Source organism: Pseudophryne corroboree, chromosome 6 (assembly GCF_028390025.1).
Source record: "Pseudophryne corroboree isolate aPseCor3 chromosome 6, aPseCor3.hap2, whole genome shotgun sequence".
NCBI classification, from domain to species: Eukaryota; Metazoa; Chordata; class Amphibia; order Anura; family Myobatrachidae; genus Pseudophryne; species Pseudophryne corroboree.
Genome location: NC_086449.1, coordinates 659,845,262 through 659,864,584, shown reverse-complemented (window position 1 = coordinate 659,864,584; position 19,323 = coordinate 659,845,262). Strand labels below are relative to the sequence as shown.

Genomic DNA, 19,323 nt, shown 5'->3' with positions numbered 1-19,323 from the left:
GTTCTGTACACATACTGAGCGTTTGTAATTGTGGCGAGATGCCATCATGTATACCTGAGGGTAACCCCTTTTGTGGACTCACATATGAAACACCTCTGGATTGAATGCCCAGTTTTCAGGATATAAATCCCGACGGGTGAGATCATCTGTCTAACAGATATCCACTTCCGGAATGAACCCTGTGGACAACATCACCTAATGGTGTTCTGGGCAATTGAGGATTCAAGCTACCTGCCGCATTGCCATGCAGCTTCTTGTATATGCAACTCCCGTTGCGTTGTCTGACTGTACTTGGACAGACTGAAAACGAAGCATGTAGTGCATTGTAAATTGCACGGAGTTCCAGGACATTTATAGACAGCAATCTGTCGTGATCCGTTTATAGACAGCAATCTGTCGTGATCCGTTTTAGAACCCCTGTCGCTGAGCTTTTTAACTACAACTCCTCAAGCTCTGAGACTCTCGTCCAGAGCATATACACCCTTGCCCCCCTGTGGGAAACGCGAGAGAAGCCCAGCGAACTAAAGCGCTTTGAAACCACATTATTGTTCCTAATAGGCGAATACACCAATGTACCGCTAGTGTGCGTGGCTTTTGCACTAATTGTACTAGCTGGTATATTTGCTGGTGTAGTAGGTAAATGTCTTTGATTTACCGTATTTATAATCATACCTAGGAATTGAAGTCGTTGAGACGGAATTAGATGCGATCGCTTTTTGAACTTGACCTGCCACCATGGTGTACGTTAGTAGCGCCAGTAAGAAGAACCTCTGGTGAAACAGAGTTCTTATGAGCAGATCGTCTAAGTATGGAACGATTGTCACTGGCAGGGCTCTGAGATGAGCTATCATCACCAACATCTCTTTGGTAAATACCCGAGGCGTTGACAAGAAGCCAACCGGTAGATGAAATGGTTAATGGTTGTGGCGTTTTGCAAAACTCTAGAACCTGTGATGTGGTGACCAAACCGGTATGGGTATTGAAGATCAAGCGCAATTATGAAATTTTGTGGCTTCAAATATGCAACTACTAACCGCAGAAATTCCATTTTCCAAACTGCAGTAAGTAACTTGCTGATTGAGACTGCGACGGAGCCCTCTGTGATTGAGACTGCGACGGAGCCCTTTGGTTTCGTTACGCCAAACAGAGGGGAATAAGTAGCCCTGACTCTGTTGGTGTACCATGGCTGGAAATAAAAACAGCTGAAAACAGCAGAGACTGAATGGCAACCTGCCAAAACTCTTAATTTCGTCCGACAGAGGCAGTATTTTAACCTTTAAATAGCGGATATATCCATGAGTGGATGTTTGGAAACCCGGCAAATGTGTAAAGGCGCGTTTCCACAATTGGAAATTCGAGATGGCCTAAGAGGTCGTCCAGCCACTGTCTTGTTGACTTTAGCGCCCTGGTGTTACAAGTCTTGACTTGTACCACAGCCTTGAAAAGACTGGATTGTAAAGACTTTAACCGCCGGACCAAAGTATGAACGTTTGAAATTTTATCAAACAACTTCTGACCTTGTCGTGCTGAAACTAGTGACGCTAAAAAGCGAGAATCGAGGTAACAGCCGTCAGCAGAAGCTTTACAGAGATACTCTGCCGCTTTGTATTAACGATAAGTGAAACGTGATCGTCATTGTTTCCATACATAGAGCGCCTGGTGACCCAAATGTATCTTGGGTGTTTATAATGTTTGACACAGACGAATTCACCAATGGCGGATTCTCCCATTAAGATGTGGAAACGGTTAAATAGACTTAAATCTTAGTCAGATATTCTAAATAAGAAATTCACTGAAAATCTGTTGTTTATTAAATTCGACGGATTAGATGTTAGAGTCTCCTTAGTCTCTGTAAATTCGAAACGATGACTCACTGGTCATTAGCAATGTATGGTTGCCTAAACCCCGCACTATCTGACTGCTGGTTTAATGTGAGGTCTGATATAGAATTATCCGACTGCATGAAATTATAAACCAGTTAAATTAACACCTTGGTACCCAAAGGAAAATTGTACCTTTGGAAAGACTCCTTTATTAGAGCCTGCGGGATAACTTCCGTCGATCTTACCGCTCTTGTCGAGCGGAGTTAATTTAATTTGCCAATGTCTGGGATTCTGAAAACCTACCCACGTAGTGAACATGTGGTTGATTTATGTCTAGTTTAAAAGTATTTTTAGTCTGCGCTGGAGCCTTACTCCCTATGCAGACAGACAACACAATAGGCAATGGACAGACACCTGCACGACTTAGTAAAGTTATTATCTGAAGGTGTGTAATATATATTTATTTCTGGCTGAAAAACAGTTCACATAGGCAGCCTATGTGAAACCCGAACCAAAAATTCCCACTAACACCCCTGCGCCTCTGGTGGCGTAGGGATGTATGGCAGGAAAGTTCCGGAACTACAACTGTAAAACAACAGGAAGCATGGTTAAAATGGCCGTCATGCCATGCTGACCCTGATAAACACAGAACAATTGCTTCAGTGTTAATATAATCTATTATACAATGATAATCATAGGCAGGGTACAACACATGCTCTTGAATAAATATATATATATGATGTTATACAGTGATAACCACAGACATTAATATATAATAACAGACATTAATATATAGGCTAAATAGCCTACAGTGATAACCACAGACATTAATATATAATAACAGACATCAATATATAGGCTAAATAGCCTATTATACAGTAATAATCACAGGGCATGTTACACTACATGCCTGCAGTGTTACAATACATGCCTCACCATCATTAAAATAGACTCAATAGCCTATTATCTAGTGACATGTCACATATATATGTCTGTGGTTTATAGATTACATCACCTTGTAATCTGCCAGTTTCACCGCCCCCCTTCCCCCCGTGCTCCCTGTAACGCTGTGTCTCAGCGGGAAGCCAGGGAATTCATTGCAGGGAGGCTTTCTTGCCGAGCAGCGGAGGTCACCAGGAGCGCTCCGTTTCTGCTGACTGACGGAGCGTCTGCGGGTGGCCGTTGCTAGGCGGCCGAACGGAGCGGCGGCCCGTTGCCACCCTCTTAACGCTGTCTGCGGGTGGACGGAGCGGCGCCGGTTCTGGCATGCTGGGCGGCCGGACGTAGCGGCTGAGATGGCCGGACGGAGCGGCTGCAGTATAGAGCGGCTGGGGCGTTGAGACTGCCGGATGTGCGGCGGGAGCGACTTACAATACCCCCACATAGTGGGCGGCAGCCTGCGCTGACCGTCCCGTTCCCCAGCCTACCTTATGTGATCATGTCTCCAGTCCTGGCTGCGACGGGGCTTCTATCTGTAAGCTCCGTCCAGCTTCTCAGATCATGGCTGCGACGGGGCTTCTATCTGTAAGCTCCGTCCAGCTTCTTGATCACTTCATCCTGGCTGTGACGGGGCTTCTTTCTGTAAGCTCCGTCCAGCTCTTTGTTTTTTCCCTGGCTGTGACGGGGCTTCTTTCTGTAAGCTCCGTCCAGCTTGCAGGAGACAGTGGGCTGCCTGTGGCTGTGAGGGTGCTCTTTGTGAGGACCGACACGCCATGCGCTGCCTTGCAGCGGCACCATCCCGGACCCATGTTTTTCTAGAAACTGGGAAGGGAAGTGTAAAAAGTAAAAATAAAAAGTAAAAATGAAAAATTAATAAAATCTTCCACCAAATGTGGGAACTTCCCACAAGCCGATGTTAGTGCTGTGAGCACCGAAAAAACACTGAGGTCGTACACTGAGGTACTCTGGGATATGGAGGGGTGGAGAGTCCTACATTTAAATATTCAGTGCCTTTGTTCTGCTACGCCGTCCATATCCCAAGAGTACTCCAGTGACCCCTAGTGGATGATAAAGAAAACAGTAGGTCAAAGTGGTCTTTCGCAAGCAAATAAGCCAAGTGGTGTTTGGGGAATACTTGATACTGTACATTTGCTCGTGGAGCAATAATTGTAGCTGCTGATGCAGAAAGTGTATGCGGCTATAGTACGGTAGAATGCATTATCAGCCTCCAATAATAAAGCAGTCATTGGTGACTGGCAGCTACTGGTGGGGCGTCACGACAGGAATGAGGTGAGACTGTGTAAAGCAGAGATTAAAGACATCAAACAGTCACTGTAGAAATCTGAAAACAGTCAGCTGATGCCAACATTTGTCCCGCATTATTTATACCAACTGAACCTCCTTCCTTTTCTGGTTCATTTTGTGTTATCCATCAGCTGGAAGACATATGAATAAAGTTTAAATTACTATTATCTGCTGCAAACTACACTGCTCAAAAAAATAAAGGGAACACTTAAACAACACATCCTAGATCTGAATGAATGAAATATTCGTATTAAATACAGGTTGAGTATCCCATATCCATATATTCCGAAATACGGAATATTCCGAAATACAGACTTTTTTGAGTGAGACTGAGATAATGAAACCTTTGTTTTTTGATGGCTCAGTGTACACAAACTTTGTTTAATATTCAAAGTTATTAAAAATATTGTATTAAATGACCTTCAGGCTGTGTGCATAAGGTGTATATGAAACATAAATGAATTGTGTGACTGTACACACACTTTGTTGAATGCAAAAAGTTATTAAAAATATTGGCTAAAATTACCTTCAGGCTGGGTGTATAAGGTGTATATGTAACATAAATGCATTCTGTGCTTAGATTTAGGTCCTATCACCATAATCTCTCATTATGGTATGCAATTATTCCAAAATACGGAAAAATCCGATATCCAAAATTCCTCTGGTCCCAAGCATTTTGGATAAGGGATACTCAACCTGTACTTTGTTCTTTACAAAGTTGAATGTGCTGTAAACAAAATTACCAAAAAAATTATCAATGGAAATCAAATTTATTAACCCATGGAGGTCTGGATTTGGAGTCACACTCAAAATTAAAGTGGAAAAACACACTACAGGCTAATCCAACTTTGATGTAATGTCCTTAAAACAAGTCAAATTGAGGCTCAGTAGTGTGTGTGGCCTCCACGTGCCTGTATGACCTCCCTACAATGCCTGGGCATGCTCCTGATGAGGTGGCGGATGGTCTCCTGAGGGATCTCCTCCCAGACCTGGACTAAAGCATCCGCCAACTCCTGGACAGTCTGTGGTGCAACGAGGAGTTGGTGGATGGAGCAAGACATGATGTTCCAGATGTGCTCAATTGGATTTAGGTCTGGGGAACAGGCGGGCCAGTCCATAGCATCAATGCCTTCGTCTTGCAGGAACTGCTGACACACTCCAGCCACACGAGGTCTAGCATTGTCTTGCATTAGGAGGAACCCAGGGCCAACCGCACCAGCATATGGTCTCACAAGGGGTCTGAGGATCTCATCTCGGTACCTAATGGCAGTCAGGCTACCTCTGGCGAGCACATGGAGGGCTGTGCGGCCCCCCAAAGAAATGCCACCCCACACCATTACTGACCCACTGCCAAACCGGTCATGCTGGAGGATGTTGCAGGCAGCAAAACATTCTCCTTGGCGTCTCCAGATTCTGTCATGTCTGTCACATGTGCTCAGTGAGAATCTGCTTTCATCTGTGAAGAGCACAGGGCGCCAGTGGCGAATTTGCCAATCTTGGTGTTCTCTGGCAAATGACAAACGTCCTGCACGGTGTTGGGATGTAAGCACAACCCCCACCTGTGGACGTCGAGCCCTCATACCATCCTCATGGAGTCTGTTTCTGATCATTTGAGTAGACACATGCACATTTGTGGCTTGCTGGAGGTTATTTTGCAGGGCTCTGGCAGTGCTCCTCCTGTTCCTCCTTGCACAAAGGCGGATGTAGCGGTCCTGCTGTTGGGTTGTTGCCCTCCTACGGCCTCATCCACATCTCCTGATGTACTGGCCTGTCTCCTGGTAGTGCCTACATGCTCTGGACACTACGCTGACAGACACAGCAAACCTTCTTGCCACAGCTCGCATTGATGTACCATCCTGGATGAGCTGCACTACCTGAGCCACTTGTGTGGGTTGTAGGGAGGTCATACAGGCGGGTGGTCTTCTGTTTGCCGGCGGTCGGGCTCCCGGCGCTCAGTATACCGGCGCCGGGAGCCCGACAGCCGGCATACCGACAATTATTTTCCCTCGTGGGGGTCCACGACCCCCATAGAGGGAGAATAAAATAGTGTGGCGCGCGTAGCGCGCCACCGTGCCCGTAGCGTGGCGAGCGCAGCGAGCCCGCAAGGGGCTCATTTGCGCTCGCCAAGCTGTCGGTAAGCCGGCGGTCGGGCTCCCGGCGCCGGGATGCTGGTCGCCGGGAGCCCGACCGCCGGCCAGCCGTAGTGAACCCCATACAGGCACGTGGAGGCCACACACACTACTGAGCCTCATTTTGACTTGTTTTAAAGGACATTACATCAAAGTTGGATCAGCCTGTAGTGTGTTTTTCCACTTTAATTTTGAGTGTGACTCCAAATCCAGACCTCCATGGGTTAATAAATTTGATTTCCATTGATAATTTGTGTGTGATTTTGTTGTCAGCACATCCAACTATGTAAACAACAAAGCATTTAATAAGAATATTTCATTCATTCAGATCTAGGATGTGTTATTTTAGTGTTCCCTTTATTTTTTTGAGCAGTGTATATACAGTGCATCCGGAAAGTATTCACAGTGCTTCACTTTTTCCACATTTTGTTATGTTATAGCCTTATTCCAAACTGGAACAAATTATTTTTTTCACTCAAAATTCTACACACAATAATACCTCATAATGACAATGTGAAAAAGTGTTAAGACTTTTGCAAATTTATAAAAAAATAAAAAAAATATAAGAAATCACATGTACATAAGTATTCACAGCCTTTGTCTTTTTGAATATGATGCCACAAGCTTGGAACACCTATCTTTCAGCAGTTTTGGCCATTCCTCTTTGCAGCACCTCTCAAGCTCCATCAGGTTGTATGGGAAGCGTCGGTGCACAGCCATTTTTAGATCTTTCTAGAGATGTTCAATCGGATTTAATTTTGGGCTCTGGCTGGGCCACTCAATGACATTCACAGAGTTGTCCTGAAGCCAATCCTTTGATATCTTGGCTGTGTGCTTAGGGTCGTTGCCCTGCTGACAGGTGAACTGTCGCCCCAGTCTGAGGTTAAGAGCGCTCTGGAGCAGATTGTCATCCAGGATGTCTCTGTACATTGCTGCATTCATCTTTCCCTCTATCCTGACTAGTCTCCCAGTTCCTGCCGCTGAAAAACATCCCCACAGCATGATTCTTCTACTACCATGCTTCACTGTAGGGATGGTACTGGCCTGGTGATGGGCGTTGCCTGGTTTCCTCCAAACATGACGCCTGGCATTCACGCCAAAGAGTACAATCTTTGTCTCATCAGACCAGAGAATTTTGTTTCTCATGGTCTGAGAGTCCTTCAGGTGCATTTTGGCAAACTCCAGGCAGCCTGCCATGTGCTTTTTACTAAGGAGTGGCTTCTGTCTGGCCACTCTACCATACAGGCCTGATTGGTGGATTGCTGCAGAGATTGTTGTCTTTCTGGAAGGTTCTCCTCCCTCCACAAAGGAATGCTCAGGTTCTTTGTCACCTCCCTGACTAGGGCACTTCTCACCTGATCGCTCAGTTTAGATGGCCGGCCAGCTCTAGGAAGAGTCCTGGTGGTTCTGAACTTCTTCCATTTACGGATGATGGAGGCCACTGTGCTCATTGAGACCTTCAAAGCAGCAGATATTTTTCTGTACCCTTCGCCAGATTTGTGTCTCGAGACAATCCTGTCTGAGAGGTCTACAGACAATTTCTTTGACTTCATGCTTGGTTTGTGCTCAGACAAGCCCTGTCAAGTGTGGGACCTTATATAGACCGGTGTGTGCCTTTCCAAATCATGTCCAATCAACTGAATTTACCACAGGTGGACTCCAATTAAGCAATAAGAACATCTCAAGGATGATCAGTGGAAACAGGATGCACCTGAGCTCAATTTTGAACTTCATGGCAAAGGCTGTGAATACTTATGTACATGTGATTTCTTATTTTTTTTATTTTGCAAAAATATATCATTCTGTGATGCTCTTAAGTTATGACGTTACAATTCCACTTAATACACTGCTACTGACCTATTACACTATTTTGCTTTTATCTTCTTTGGATGATTATTAACTTCAAAATAAAGATCATCGGGAAGATCCTGACCATCCTAATCTGAGTAGTAGTTCTTTTTACGTATGTAAATAGAAATCCAGAAGGGCTTGTGAGAACTACAATACAGATTTAGGTCAAGGTTGTTCCAGTGGTGCGGCACGAACAACCTTGACCTAAATCCCCTCAAAACAGTTGAGATGGTGGTGGACTTCAGAAGGAAACCCAATGCCATGCAACCACTCCTAATAGCTGACAGCGTGGTTTCGTGGGTTGACTCCTTCAAATCCCTAGGGTCAAAAATTTCCTGAGACCTCAAATGGGGACCCAACATAAGCACTGTCGTAAAGAAGGCCCGGCAGCGGATGTTCTTTCTGAAGCAACTCAGGAAATTCAACATCCCGCAGAAGCTGCTGCTCATCTTCTACACAGCAATCATAGAATCAGTCTTATGTTCCTCGATCACAGTCTGGTATGGAGCTGCCAATGAGAGTGACAGACGGAGGCTGCAAAGGGTGGTGAGGACAGCAGAAAAGATTGTTGGGGCTGACATCCCTCCCATCCAGGAATTATAGCAGTCAAAGGTCAGGAAGCGAGCGGAGAAAATCGTGGCAGATATGCAGCACCCAGGTCACAAACTGTTTGAACCGTTTCCATCAGGCAGACGCTACAGGTCCATTCCCGGGAAGTTGACCAGATCCATTAAAAGCTTCTTCCCACTAGCTGTCCACACGCTAAACAATATATAAAAAGTCTAACATGTATAATATGTCTAATATTTCGAGCCTATCGTACAGTTGCTATGTGCAGTATGAACTCATACGTGTAATGTTTGTAAAGTATGCTAAATTTTCCCCCCTTCTTATGCTATGTATTCCACCTTCATGTTGCTGCTTGGGGATGCATTGTACCGCAAAAAATCCCTAGTGTACGTGATTACACCTGGCCAATAAAGCTGATTCTTGTAGGCACAACAGTTTCCAGTATGAATAAAGTATAAAGCTGAACTAAACTATTACCAAGACAGAAATCTGTATTTATTAAATCTAGCTGAATTTTGCTAATTATTTTACTGGGCGTTCACAAAACAGTACTTGTGAAAGCAAAACATATACAGGCTTGCAACAGTTAAATGAAGATCCATAGCTCAAGTTTACCTGGGTCATTGCCATTGCACTGTTGCATTGATAGTCACCAAATTTCAGCTGCTGGTTTGGAGTCACTGCCAAAGGGGCATTTTCTAACTCAGGGTATGCGGCTCTGATAGCCCGGCCAAAGATTTCCTGGAGATGGGCATTGATGTTCAGCATACTCTTCACAGATTTGTTTTTCTCTTCTTGAATACTCTGTCAGAAAATAAGAACAAAACTTAAAATAGAGAAGACCAAAAATATAATGTGAAATAGGGAAGTAGATGTCATGTAGCGAGATCATGTACAGACCATCAGTGGTCTCCTGTCACAGTGACTGCAGGAACCCTGCAGCCTATTTATCACCTCCCATCAGTGGTCTCCTGTCACAGTGACTGCAGGAACCCTGCAGCCCATTTACCACCTCCCATCAGTGGTCTCCTGTCACAGTGACTGCAGGAACCCTGCAGCCCATTTACCACCTCCTATCAGTGGTCTCCTGTCACAGTGACTGCAGGAACCCTGCAGCCCATTTACCACCTCCCATCAGTGGTCTCCTGTCACAGTGACTGCAGGAACCCTGCAGCCCATTTACCACCTCCCATCAGTGGTCTCCTGTCACAGTGACTGCAGGAACCCTGCAGCCTACTTATCACCTCCCATCAGTGGTCTCCTGTCACAGTGACTGCAGGAACCCTGCAGCCCATTTACCACCTCCCATCAGTGGTCTCCTGTCACAGTGACTGCAGGAACCCTGCAGCCCATTTACCACCTCCCATCAGTGGTCTCCTGTCACAGTGACTGCAGGAACCCTGCAGCCCATTTACCACCTCCCATCAGTGGTCTCCTGTCACAGTGACTGCAGGAACCCTGCAGCCTATTTATCACCTCCCATCAGTGGTCTCCTGTCACAGTGACTGCAGGAACCCTGCAGCCCATTTACCACCTCCCATCAGTGGTCTCCTGTCACAGTGACTGCAGGAACCCTGCAGCCCATTTACCACCTCCCATCAGTGGTCTCCTGTCACAGTGACTGCAGGAACCCTGCAGCCCATTTACCACCTCCCATCAGTGGTCTCCTGTCACAGTGACTGCAGGAACCCTGCAGCCCATTTACCACCTCCCATCAGTGGTCTCCTGTCACAGTGACTGCAGGAACCCTGCAGCCTACTTATCACCTCCCATCAGTGGTCTCCTGTCACAGTGACTGCAGGAACCCTGCAGCCCATTTACCACCTCCCATCAGTGGTCTCCTGTCACAGTGACTGCAGGAACCCTGCAGCCCATTTACCACCTCCCATCAGTGGTCTCCTGTCACAGTGACTGCAGGAACCCTGCAGCCCATTTACCACCTCCCATCAGTGGTCTCCTGTCACAGTGACTGCAGGAACCCTGCAGCCTACTTATCACCTCCCATCAGTGGTCTCCTGTCACAGTGACTGCAGGAACCCTGCAGCCTACTTATCACCTCCCATCAGTGGTCTCCTGTCACAGTGACTGCAGGAACCCTGCAGCCCATTTACCACCTCCCATCAGTGGTCTCCTGTCACAGTGACTGCAAGAACCCTGCAGCCTATTTATCACCTCCCATCAGTGGTCTCTTGTCACAGTGACTGCAGCCTATTTATCACCTCCCATCAGTGGTCTCCTGTCACAGTGACTGCAGGAACCCTGCAGCCTATTTATCACCTCCCATCAGTGGTCTCCTGTCACAGTGACTGCAGGAACCCTGCAGCCCATTTATCACCTCCCATCAGTGGTCTCCTGTCACAGTGACTGCAGGAACCCTGCAGCCCATTTACCACCTCCCATCAGTGGTCTCCTGTCACAGTGACTGCAGGAACCCTGCAGCCCATTTACCACCTCCCATCAGTGGTCTCCTGTCACAGTGACTGCAGGAACCCTGCAGCCCATTTACCACCTCCCATCAGTGGTCTCCTGTCACAGTGACTGCAGGAACCCTGCAGCCTATTTATCACCTCCCATCAGTGGTCTCCTGTCACAGTGACTGCAGGAACCCTGCAGCCCATTTACCACCTCCCATCAGTGGTCTCCTGTCACAGTGACTGCAGGAACCCTGCAGCCCATTTACCACCTCCCATCAGTGGTCTCCTGTCACAGTGACTGCAGGAACCCTGCAGCCCATTTACCACCTCCCATCAGTGGTCTCCTGTCACAGTGACTGCAGGAACCCCGCAGCCCATTTACCACCTCCCATCAGTGGTCTCCTGTCACAGTGACTGCAGGAACCCTGCAGCCTACTTATCACCTCCCATCAGTGGTCTCCTGTCACAGTGACTGCAGGAACCCTGCAGCCCATTTACCACCTCCCATCAGTGGTCTCCTGTCACAGTGACTGCAGGAACCCTGCAGCCCATTTACCACCTCCCATCAGTGGTCTCCTGTCACAGTGACTGCAGGAACCCTGCAGCCCATTTACCACCTCCCATCAGTGGTCTCCTGTCACAGTGACTGCAGGAACCCTGCAGCCTACTTATCACCTCCCATCAGTGGTCTCCTGTCACAGTGACTGCAGGAACCCTGCAGCCTACTTATCACCTCCCATCAGTGGTCTCCTGTCACAGTGACTGCAGGAACCCTGCAGCCCATTTACCACCTCCCATCAGTGGTCTCCTGTCACAGTGACTGAAGGAACCCTGCAGCCCATTTACCACCTCCCATCAGTGGTCTCCTGTCACAGTGACTGCAAGAACCCTGCAGCCTATTTATCACCTCCCATCAGTGGTCTCCTGTCACAGTGACTGCAGCCTATTTATCACCTCCCATCAGTGGTCTCCTGTCACAGTGACTGCAGGAACCCTGCAGCCTATTTATCACCTCCCGTCAGTGGTCTCCTGTCACAGTGACTGCAGGAACCCTGCAGCCTATTTATCACCTCCCATCAGTGGTCTCCTGTCACAGTGACTGCAGGAACCCTGCAGCCTATTTATCACCTCCCATCAGTGGTCTCCTGTCACAGTGACTGCAGGAACCCTGCAGCCTATTTATCACCTCCCATCAGTGGTCTCCTGTCACAGTGACTGCAGGAACCCTGCAGCCTATTTATCACCTCCCGTCAGTGGTCTCCTGTCACAGTGACTGAAGGAACCCTGCAGCCCATTTACCACCTCCCATCAGTGGTCTCCTGTCACAGTGACTGCAAGAACCCTGCAGCCTATTTATCACCTCCCATCAGTGGTCTCCTGTCACAGTGACTGCAGCCTATTTATCACCTCCCATCAGTGGTCTCCTGTCACAGTGACTGCAGGAACCCTGCAGCCTATTTATCACCTCCCATCAGTGGTCTCCTGTCACAGTGACTGCAGGGACCCTGCAGCCTATTTATCACCTCCCATTAATGGTCTCCTGTCACAGTGACTGCAGGAACCCTGCAGCCTATTTATCACCTCCCATCAGTGGTCTCCAGTCACAGTGACTGCAGGAACCCTGCAGCCTACTTATCACCTCCCATCAGTGGTCTCCTGTCACAGTGACTGCAGGAACCCTGCAGCCCATTTACCACCTCCCATCAGTGGTCTCCTGTCACAGTGACTGCAGGAACCCTGCAGCCCATTTACCACCTCCCATCAGTGGTCTCCTGTCACAGTGACTGCAGGAACCCTGCAGCCCATTTACCACCTCCCATCAGTGGTCTCCTGTCACAGTGACTGCAGGAACCCTGCAGCCCATTTACCACCTCCCATCAGTGGTCTCCTGTCACAGTGACTGCAGGAACCCTGCAGCCTATTTATCACCTCCCATCAGTGGTCTCCTGTCACAGTGACTGCAGGAACCCTGCAGCCCATTTACCACCTCCCATCAGTGGTCTCCTGTCACAGTGACTGCAGGAACCCTGCAGCCTACTTATCACCTCCCATCAGTGGTCTCCTGTCACAGTGACTGCAGGAACCCTGCAGCCTACTTATCACCTCCCATCAGTGGTCTCCTGTCACAGTGACTGCAGGAACCCTGCAGCCTATTTACCACCTCCCATCAGTGGTCTCCTGTCACAGTGACTGCAGGAACCCTGCAGCCTATTTATCACCTCCCGTCAGTGGTCTCCTGTCACAGTGACTGAAGGAACCCTGCAGCCCATTTACCACCTCCCATCAGTGGTCTCCTGTCACAGTGACTGCAAGAACCCTGCAGCCTATTTATCACCTCCCATCAGTGGTCTCCTGTCACAGTGACTGCAGCCTATTTATCACCTCCCATCAGTGGTCTCCTGTCACAGTGACTGCAGGAACCCTGCAGCCTATTTATCACCTCCCATCAGTGGTCTCCTGTCACAGTGACTGCAGGAACCCTGCAGCCTATTTATCACCTCCCGTCAGTGGTCTCCTGTCACAGTGACTGCAGGAACCCTGCAGCCTATTTATCACCTCCCATCAGTGGTCTCCTGTCACAGTGACTGCAGGAACCCTGCAGCCTATTTATCACCTCCCATCAGTGGTCTCCTGTCACAGTGACTGCAGGAACCCTGCAGCCTATTTATCACCTCCCATCAGTGGTCTCCTGTCACAGTGACTGCAGGAACCCTGCAGCCTATTTATCACCTCCCGTCAGTGGTCTCCTGTCACAGTGACTGCAGGAACCCTGCAGCCTATTTATCACCTCCCGTCAGTGGTCTCCTGTCACAGTGACTGCAGGGACCCTGCAGCCTATTTATCACCTCCCATTAATGGTCTCCTGTCACAGTGACTGCAGGAACCCTGCAGCCTATTTATCACCTCCCATCAGTGGTCTCCAGTCACAGTGACTGCAGGAACCCTGCAGCCTACTTATCACCTCCCATCAGTGGTCTCCTGTCACAGTGACTGCAGGAACCCTGCAGCCCATTTACCACCTCCCATCAGTGGTCTCCTGTCACAGTGACTGCAGGAACCCTGCAGCCCATTTACCACCTCCCATCAGTGGTCTCCTGTCACAGTGACTGCAGGAACCCTGCAGCCCATTTACCACCTCCCATCAGTGGTCTCCTGTCACAGTGACTGCAGGAACCCTGCAGCCCATTTACCACCTCCCATCAGTGGTCTCCTGTCACAGTGACTGCAGGAACCCTGCAGCCTATTTATCACCTCCCATCAGTGGTCTCCTGTCACAGTGACTGCAGGAACCCTGCAGCCCATTTACCACCTCCCATCAGTGGTCTCCTGTCACAGTGACTGCAGGAACCCTGCAGCCTACTTATCACCTCCCATCAGTGGTCTCCTGTCACAGTGACTGCAGGAACCCTGCAGCCTACTTATCACCTCCCATCAGTGGTCTCCTGTCACAGTGACTGCAGGAACCCTGCAGCCTATTTACCACCTCCCATCAGTGGTCTCCTGTCACAGTGACTGCAGGAACCCTGCAGCCTACTTATCACCTCCCATCAGTGGTCTCCTGTCACAGTGACTGCAGGAACCCTGCAGCCCATTTACCACCTCCCATCAGTGGTCTCCTGTCACAGTGACTGCAGGAACCCTGCAGCCCATTTACCACCTCCCATCAGTGGTCTCCTGTCACAGTGACTGCAGGAACCCCGCAGCCCATTTACCACCTCCCATCAGTGGTCTCCTGTCACAGTGACTGCAGGAACCCTGCAGCCTACTTATCACCTCCCATCAGTGGTCTCCTGTCACAGTGACTGCAGGAACCCTGCAGCCCATTTACCACCTCCCATCAGTGGTCTCCTGTCACAGTGACTGCAGGAACCCTGCAGCCTACTTATCACCTCCCATCAGTGGTCTCCTGTCACAGTGACTGCAGGAACCCTGCAGCCTATTTATCACCTCCCATCAGTGGTCTCCTGTCACAGTGACTGCAGGAACTCTGCAGCCTATTTATCACCTCCCATCAGTGGTCTCCTGTCACAGTGACTGCAGGAACCCTGCAGCCCATTTACCACCTCCCGTCAGTGGTCTCCTGTCACAGTGACTGCAGCCTACTTATCACCTCCCGTCAGTGGTCTCCTGTCACAGTGACTGCAGGAACCCTGCAGCCCATTTACCACCTCCCATCAGTGGTCTCCTGTCACAGTGACTGAAGGAACCCTGCAGCCCATTTACCACCTCCCATCAGTGGTCTCCTGTCACAGTGACTGCAAGAACCCTGCAGCCTATTTATCACCTCCCATCAGTGGTCTCCTGTCACAGTGACTGCAGCCTATTTATCACCTCCCATCAGTGGTCTCCTGTCACAGTGACTGCAGGAACCCTGCAGCCTATTTATCACCTCCCGTCAGTGGTCTCCTGTCACAGTGACTGCAGGAACCCTGCAGCCTATTTATCACCTCCTGTCAGTGGTCTCCTGTCACAGTGACTGCAGGAACCCTGCAGCCTATTTACCACCTCCCATCAGTGGTCTCCTGTCACAGTGACTGCAGGAACCCTGCAGCCTACTTATCACCTCCCATCAGTGGTCTCCTGTCACAGTGACTGCAGGAACCCTGCAGCCCATTTACCACCTCCCATCAGTGGTCTCCTGTCACAGTGACTGCAGGAACCCTGCAGCCCATTTACCACCTCCCATCAGTGGTCTCCTGTCACAGTGACTGCAGGAACCCCGCAGCCCATTTACCACCTCCCATCAGTGGTCTCCTGTCACAGTGACTGCAGGAACCCTGCAGCCTACTTATCACCTCCCATCAGTGGTCTCCTGTCACAGTGACTGCAGGAACCCTGCAGCCCATTTACCACCTCCCATCAGTGGTCTCCTGTCACAGTGACTGCAGGAACCCTGCAGCCCATTTACCACCTCCCATCAGTGGTCTCCTGTCACAGTGACTGCAGGAACCCTGCAGCCCATTTACCACCTCCCATCAGTGGTCTCCTGTCACAGTGACTGCAGGAACCCTGCAGCCTACTTATCACCTCCCATCAGTGGTCTCCTGTCACAGTGACTGCAGGAACCCTGCAGCCTATTTATCACCTCCCGTCAGTGGTCTCCTGTCACAGTGACTGCAGGAACCCTGCAGCCTATTTATCACCTCCTGTCAGTGGTCTCCTGTCACAGTGACTGCAGGAACCCTGCAGCCTATTTATCACCTCCTGTCAGTGGTCTCCTGTCACAGTGACTGCAGGAACCCTGCAGCCTATTTATCACCTCCCATCTCCTGTCACAGTGACTGCAGCATACTTATCACCTCCCGTCAGTGGTCTCCTGTCACAGTGACTGCAGGAACCCTGCAGCCTATTTATCACCTCCTGTCAGTGGTCTCCTGTCACAGTGACTGCAGGAACCCTGCAGCCTATTTATCACCTCCTGTCAGTGGTCTCCTGTCACAGTGACTGCAGGAACCCTGCAGGCTATTTATTTTTAACCCTGCAGCCTATTTAATGTGCATCTGTTTTCCCATTACTCTCTGATTTGTTACCAGGAACTCTTTGTAGATTTGTTCAGTTTCACTATTACTGAACCATACACGGAATGCAACGTAAGCGCCTTAAGAACCTATACATAGAATAAGTAATATATCTTCATGTAAATCAAATGATTCTTATTCACATATATGTTCAATATATGGCACAGGAAACGTGTCTAAGTAGTGTAAGAAAACCTCTTGCGTTGTACTACAATAAACCATCTGGAAAAATACACGTGATAAGTGATTCATGGGGAATCAGTGTATCCAGTCATACATTACTCTGCTGCACAGAACAAGCGATACACCCAATATCTCACTGAACAGCCAAGTGCTACAACCAACACAGATAATAATATTAAGATATTTGTTACCATAATTGTTATATTAATCATTATACAACTTAATTCCCTAATATACATTTTCAGAGATGAGGAGTTTCATAAATATGTTTTATATTATGTTGTTCCTCTAGATGTTTAAATTCAAAGTCCTTATTAATGCCTTCTTTACTGCAGCAGTACACAATTATAACTCCGAAAAGTGTTTCAATAGGTATAATGAACAAGCAGAAGACAGTTGTATTATGCAACCCTATTCCTATGACTGTAGTCCTAACGGGGAGGCAATCACGAGACTTCCTGTCCGGATCCCGGCGGTCACAATGCCGCCGCCGGGGTCCCGACAGGCGGTGAAATGTCACCACTGGAATACCGGTGCCACAGACTTTTCTGCCTCTGTGGGTGTCCACGACACTCATAGAAGGAGAATAGATCCTGTGGCAAGCGCAGCCACCGCGCCTGCAAGGGGCTTTCTAGCGCTCACCCCGATGCAGGCATACTGGTGGCCGGGATCCTGAATTTGGGATCATGGCTGCTCGTAACAGGTATGTATTCCTCCTAACATAAGCCTTGTAAGTACAGTACACCAGCACAGACCAGTTACAATTTTATCAAAAAAGGACTTTTATGTCAGCCAGTGGCCACATTACAGATAGAGGCAGGCTGTTTCTGATTTAAAATAAATAAATTATAATAATCCATGCTTATAACAGATGAGTTTAACGAACATAAAAAAAATAAGAGGCCACACAGCTCCTAAACAGAATCTATTTCTATCCCACAAACAACTAAAAATATTTTTTTAGGATCATACGTCTCAAATCTTAAACAATATTAGATATAAATTGTAAATTCATAAACAGATGTATCAGATAAATGTAAACATTATAAAATATTCAAAACCTTTAAAAATAATATTTTATACAGTTCTTAGTACATTAATCAGCTCAGAATAAGTGTCAAGCATTTTACATACAATCTGTACACAGAAGCAGAGACAGTGAAGTGTGTTCTAGTTACCTCTTCCAAGTAATCACTACAGTAGGTACAGTACAGTCCACAGCAGTGAAGCAGTATTACAGTCATACGCCTTTCTCTGCCAGAATTAGTGGGTGGTTTTATTCTCCCTCTCTGAGTTCATTCTTTGTACTGGTTGCACCACATGGACTTTTTATGACTCTCCTATCTATAAAGACAGTTTCCTCTATTACATACTGGGCTGTATTCCTTCTGCTATACCAGTCCCATAATGGATTACTTTGGGGGTAATTCAGAGTTGATTACAGCAGCAAATTTGTTAGCAGTTGGGCAAAACCATGTGCACTGCAGGTGTGGCAGATATAACATGTGCAGAGAGTTAGATTTGGGTGGGTTATATTGTTTCTGTGCAGGGTAAATACTGGCTGCTTTATTTTTACACTGCAATTTAGATTTCAGTTTGAACACACCCCACCCAAATCCAACTCTCTCTGCACATGTTATATCTGCCACACCTGCAGTGCACATGGTTTTGCCCAACTGCTAAAAAAAAATGCTACTACGATCAGGTCTGAATTACCCCCTTTAGCCATTAATATGGGACATTGACTTCCACAAAAGCCTGCAGATTTTTTTTTCTGGATTGCATTCCTGTAATTATCATGATACAGCACTACCTGCAATTTTGTTTTATTCATAGCTGTGTTCTTTATTTAATGTGTAATATTTTTCTATACGGTATATATATAGAACATTATAGCCTTGTTAATGAGAGCAGTCAGAGGAGAATGGCTGAGTGCAGGTATTGATGAGGTCACCATGTTGTGAATGTGATTATAAAAATGAAGCAGCAATCTTTCATACACTTTTACAAGACAGAAAATAGGGGTGGTTGCAGTGAAAGTGCTCTCTCTGTCATCCTAGCACATTCATTCAAAATAAGAATTTACTCACCGGTAATTCTATTTCTCGTAGTCCGTAGTGGATGCTGGGACTCCGTAAGGACCATGGGGAATAGCGGCTCCGCAGGAGACTGGGCACAACTAAAAGAAAGCTTTAGAGTAACTGGTGTGCAGTAACTGGTGTGCACTATGACCCTCCTCCAGACTTCAGTTAGGATACTGTGCCCGGAAGAGCTGACACAATAAGGAAGGATTTTGAATCCCGGGTAAGACTCATACCAGCCACACCAATCACACCGTATAACTCGTGATACAATACCCAGTTAACAGTATGATAACAACTGAGCCTCTCAACAGATGGCTCAACAATAACCCTTTAGTTAAACAATAACTATATACAAGTATTGCAGACAATCCGCACTTGGGATGGGCGCCCAGCATCCACTACGGACTACGAGAAATAGAATTACCGGTGAGTAAATTCTTATTTTCTCTGATGTCCTAAGTGGATGCTGGGACTCCGTCAGGACCATGGGGATTATACCAAAGCTC

General features: G+C 47.8%; 1 protein-coding gene across 3 annotated transcripts in view; it reads right to left on the bottom strand.

Moving 5' to 3' along the window:
• RARS1 (arginyl-tRNA synthetase 1) overlaps positions 1 to 19,323 on the bottom strand; it is a 190,295-nt gene that overhangs the window by 119,910 nt on the left and 51,062 nt on the right. For 2 of the 3 annotated variants that reach the window (XM_063928231.1, XM_063928232.1), the window contains exon 3: positions 9,233 to 9,421. In XM_063928231.1, the coding sequence (XP_063784301.1) occupies positions 9,233 to 9,421 (189 nt within the window). Of the gene's footprint in view, positions 1 to 9,232; positions 9,422 to 17,911; positions 18,078 to 19,323 lie in introns of all 3 variants that reach the window. The other variant, XM_063928233.1, reaches the window with a different exon arrangement.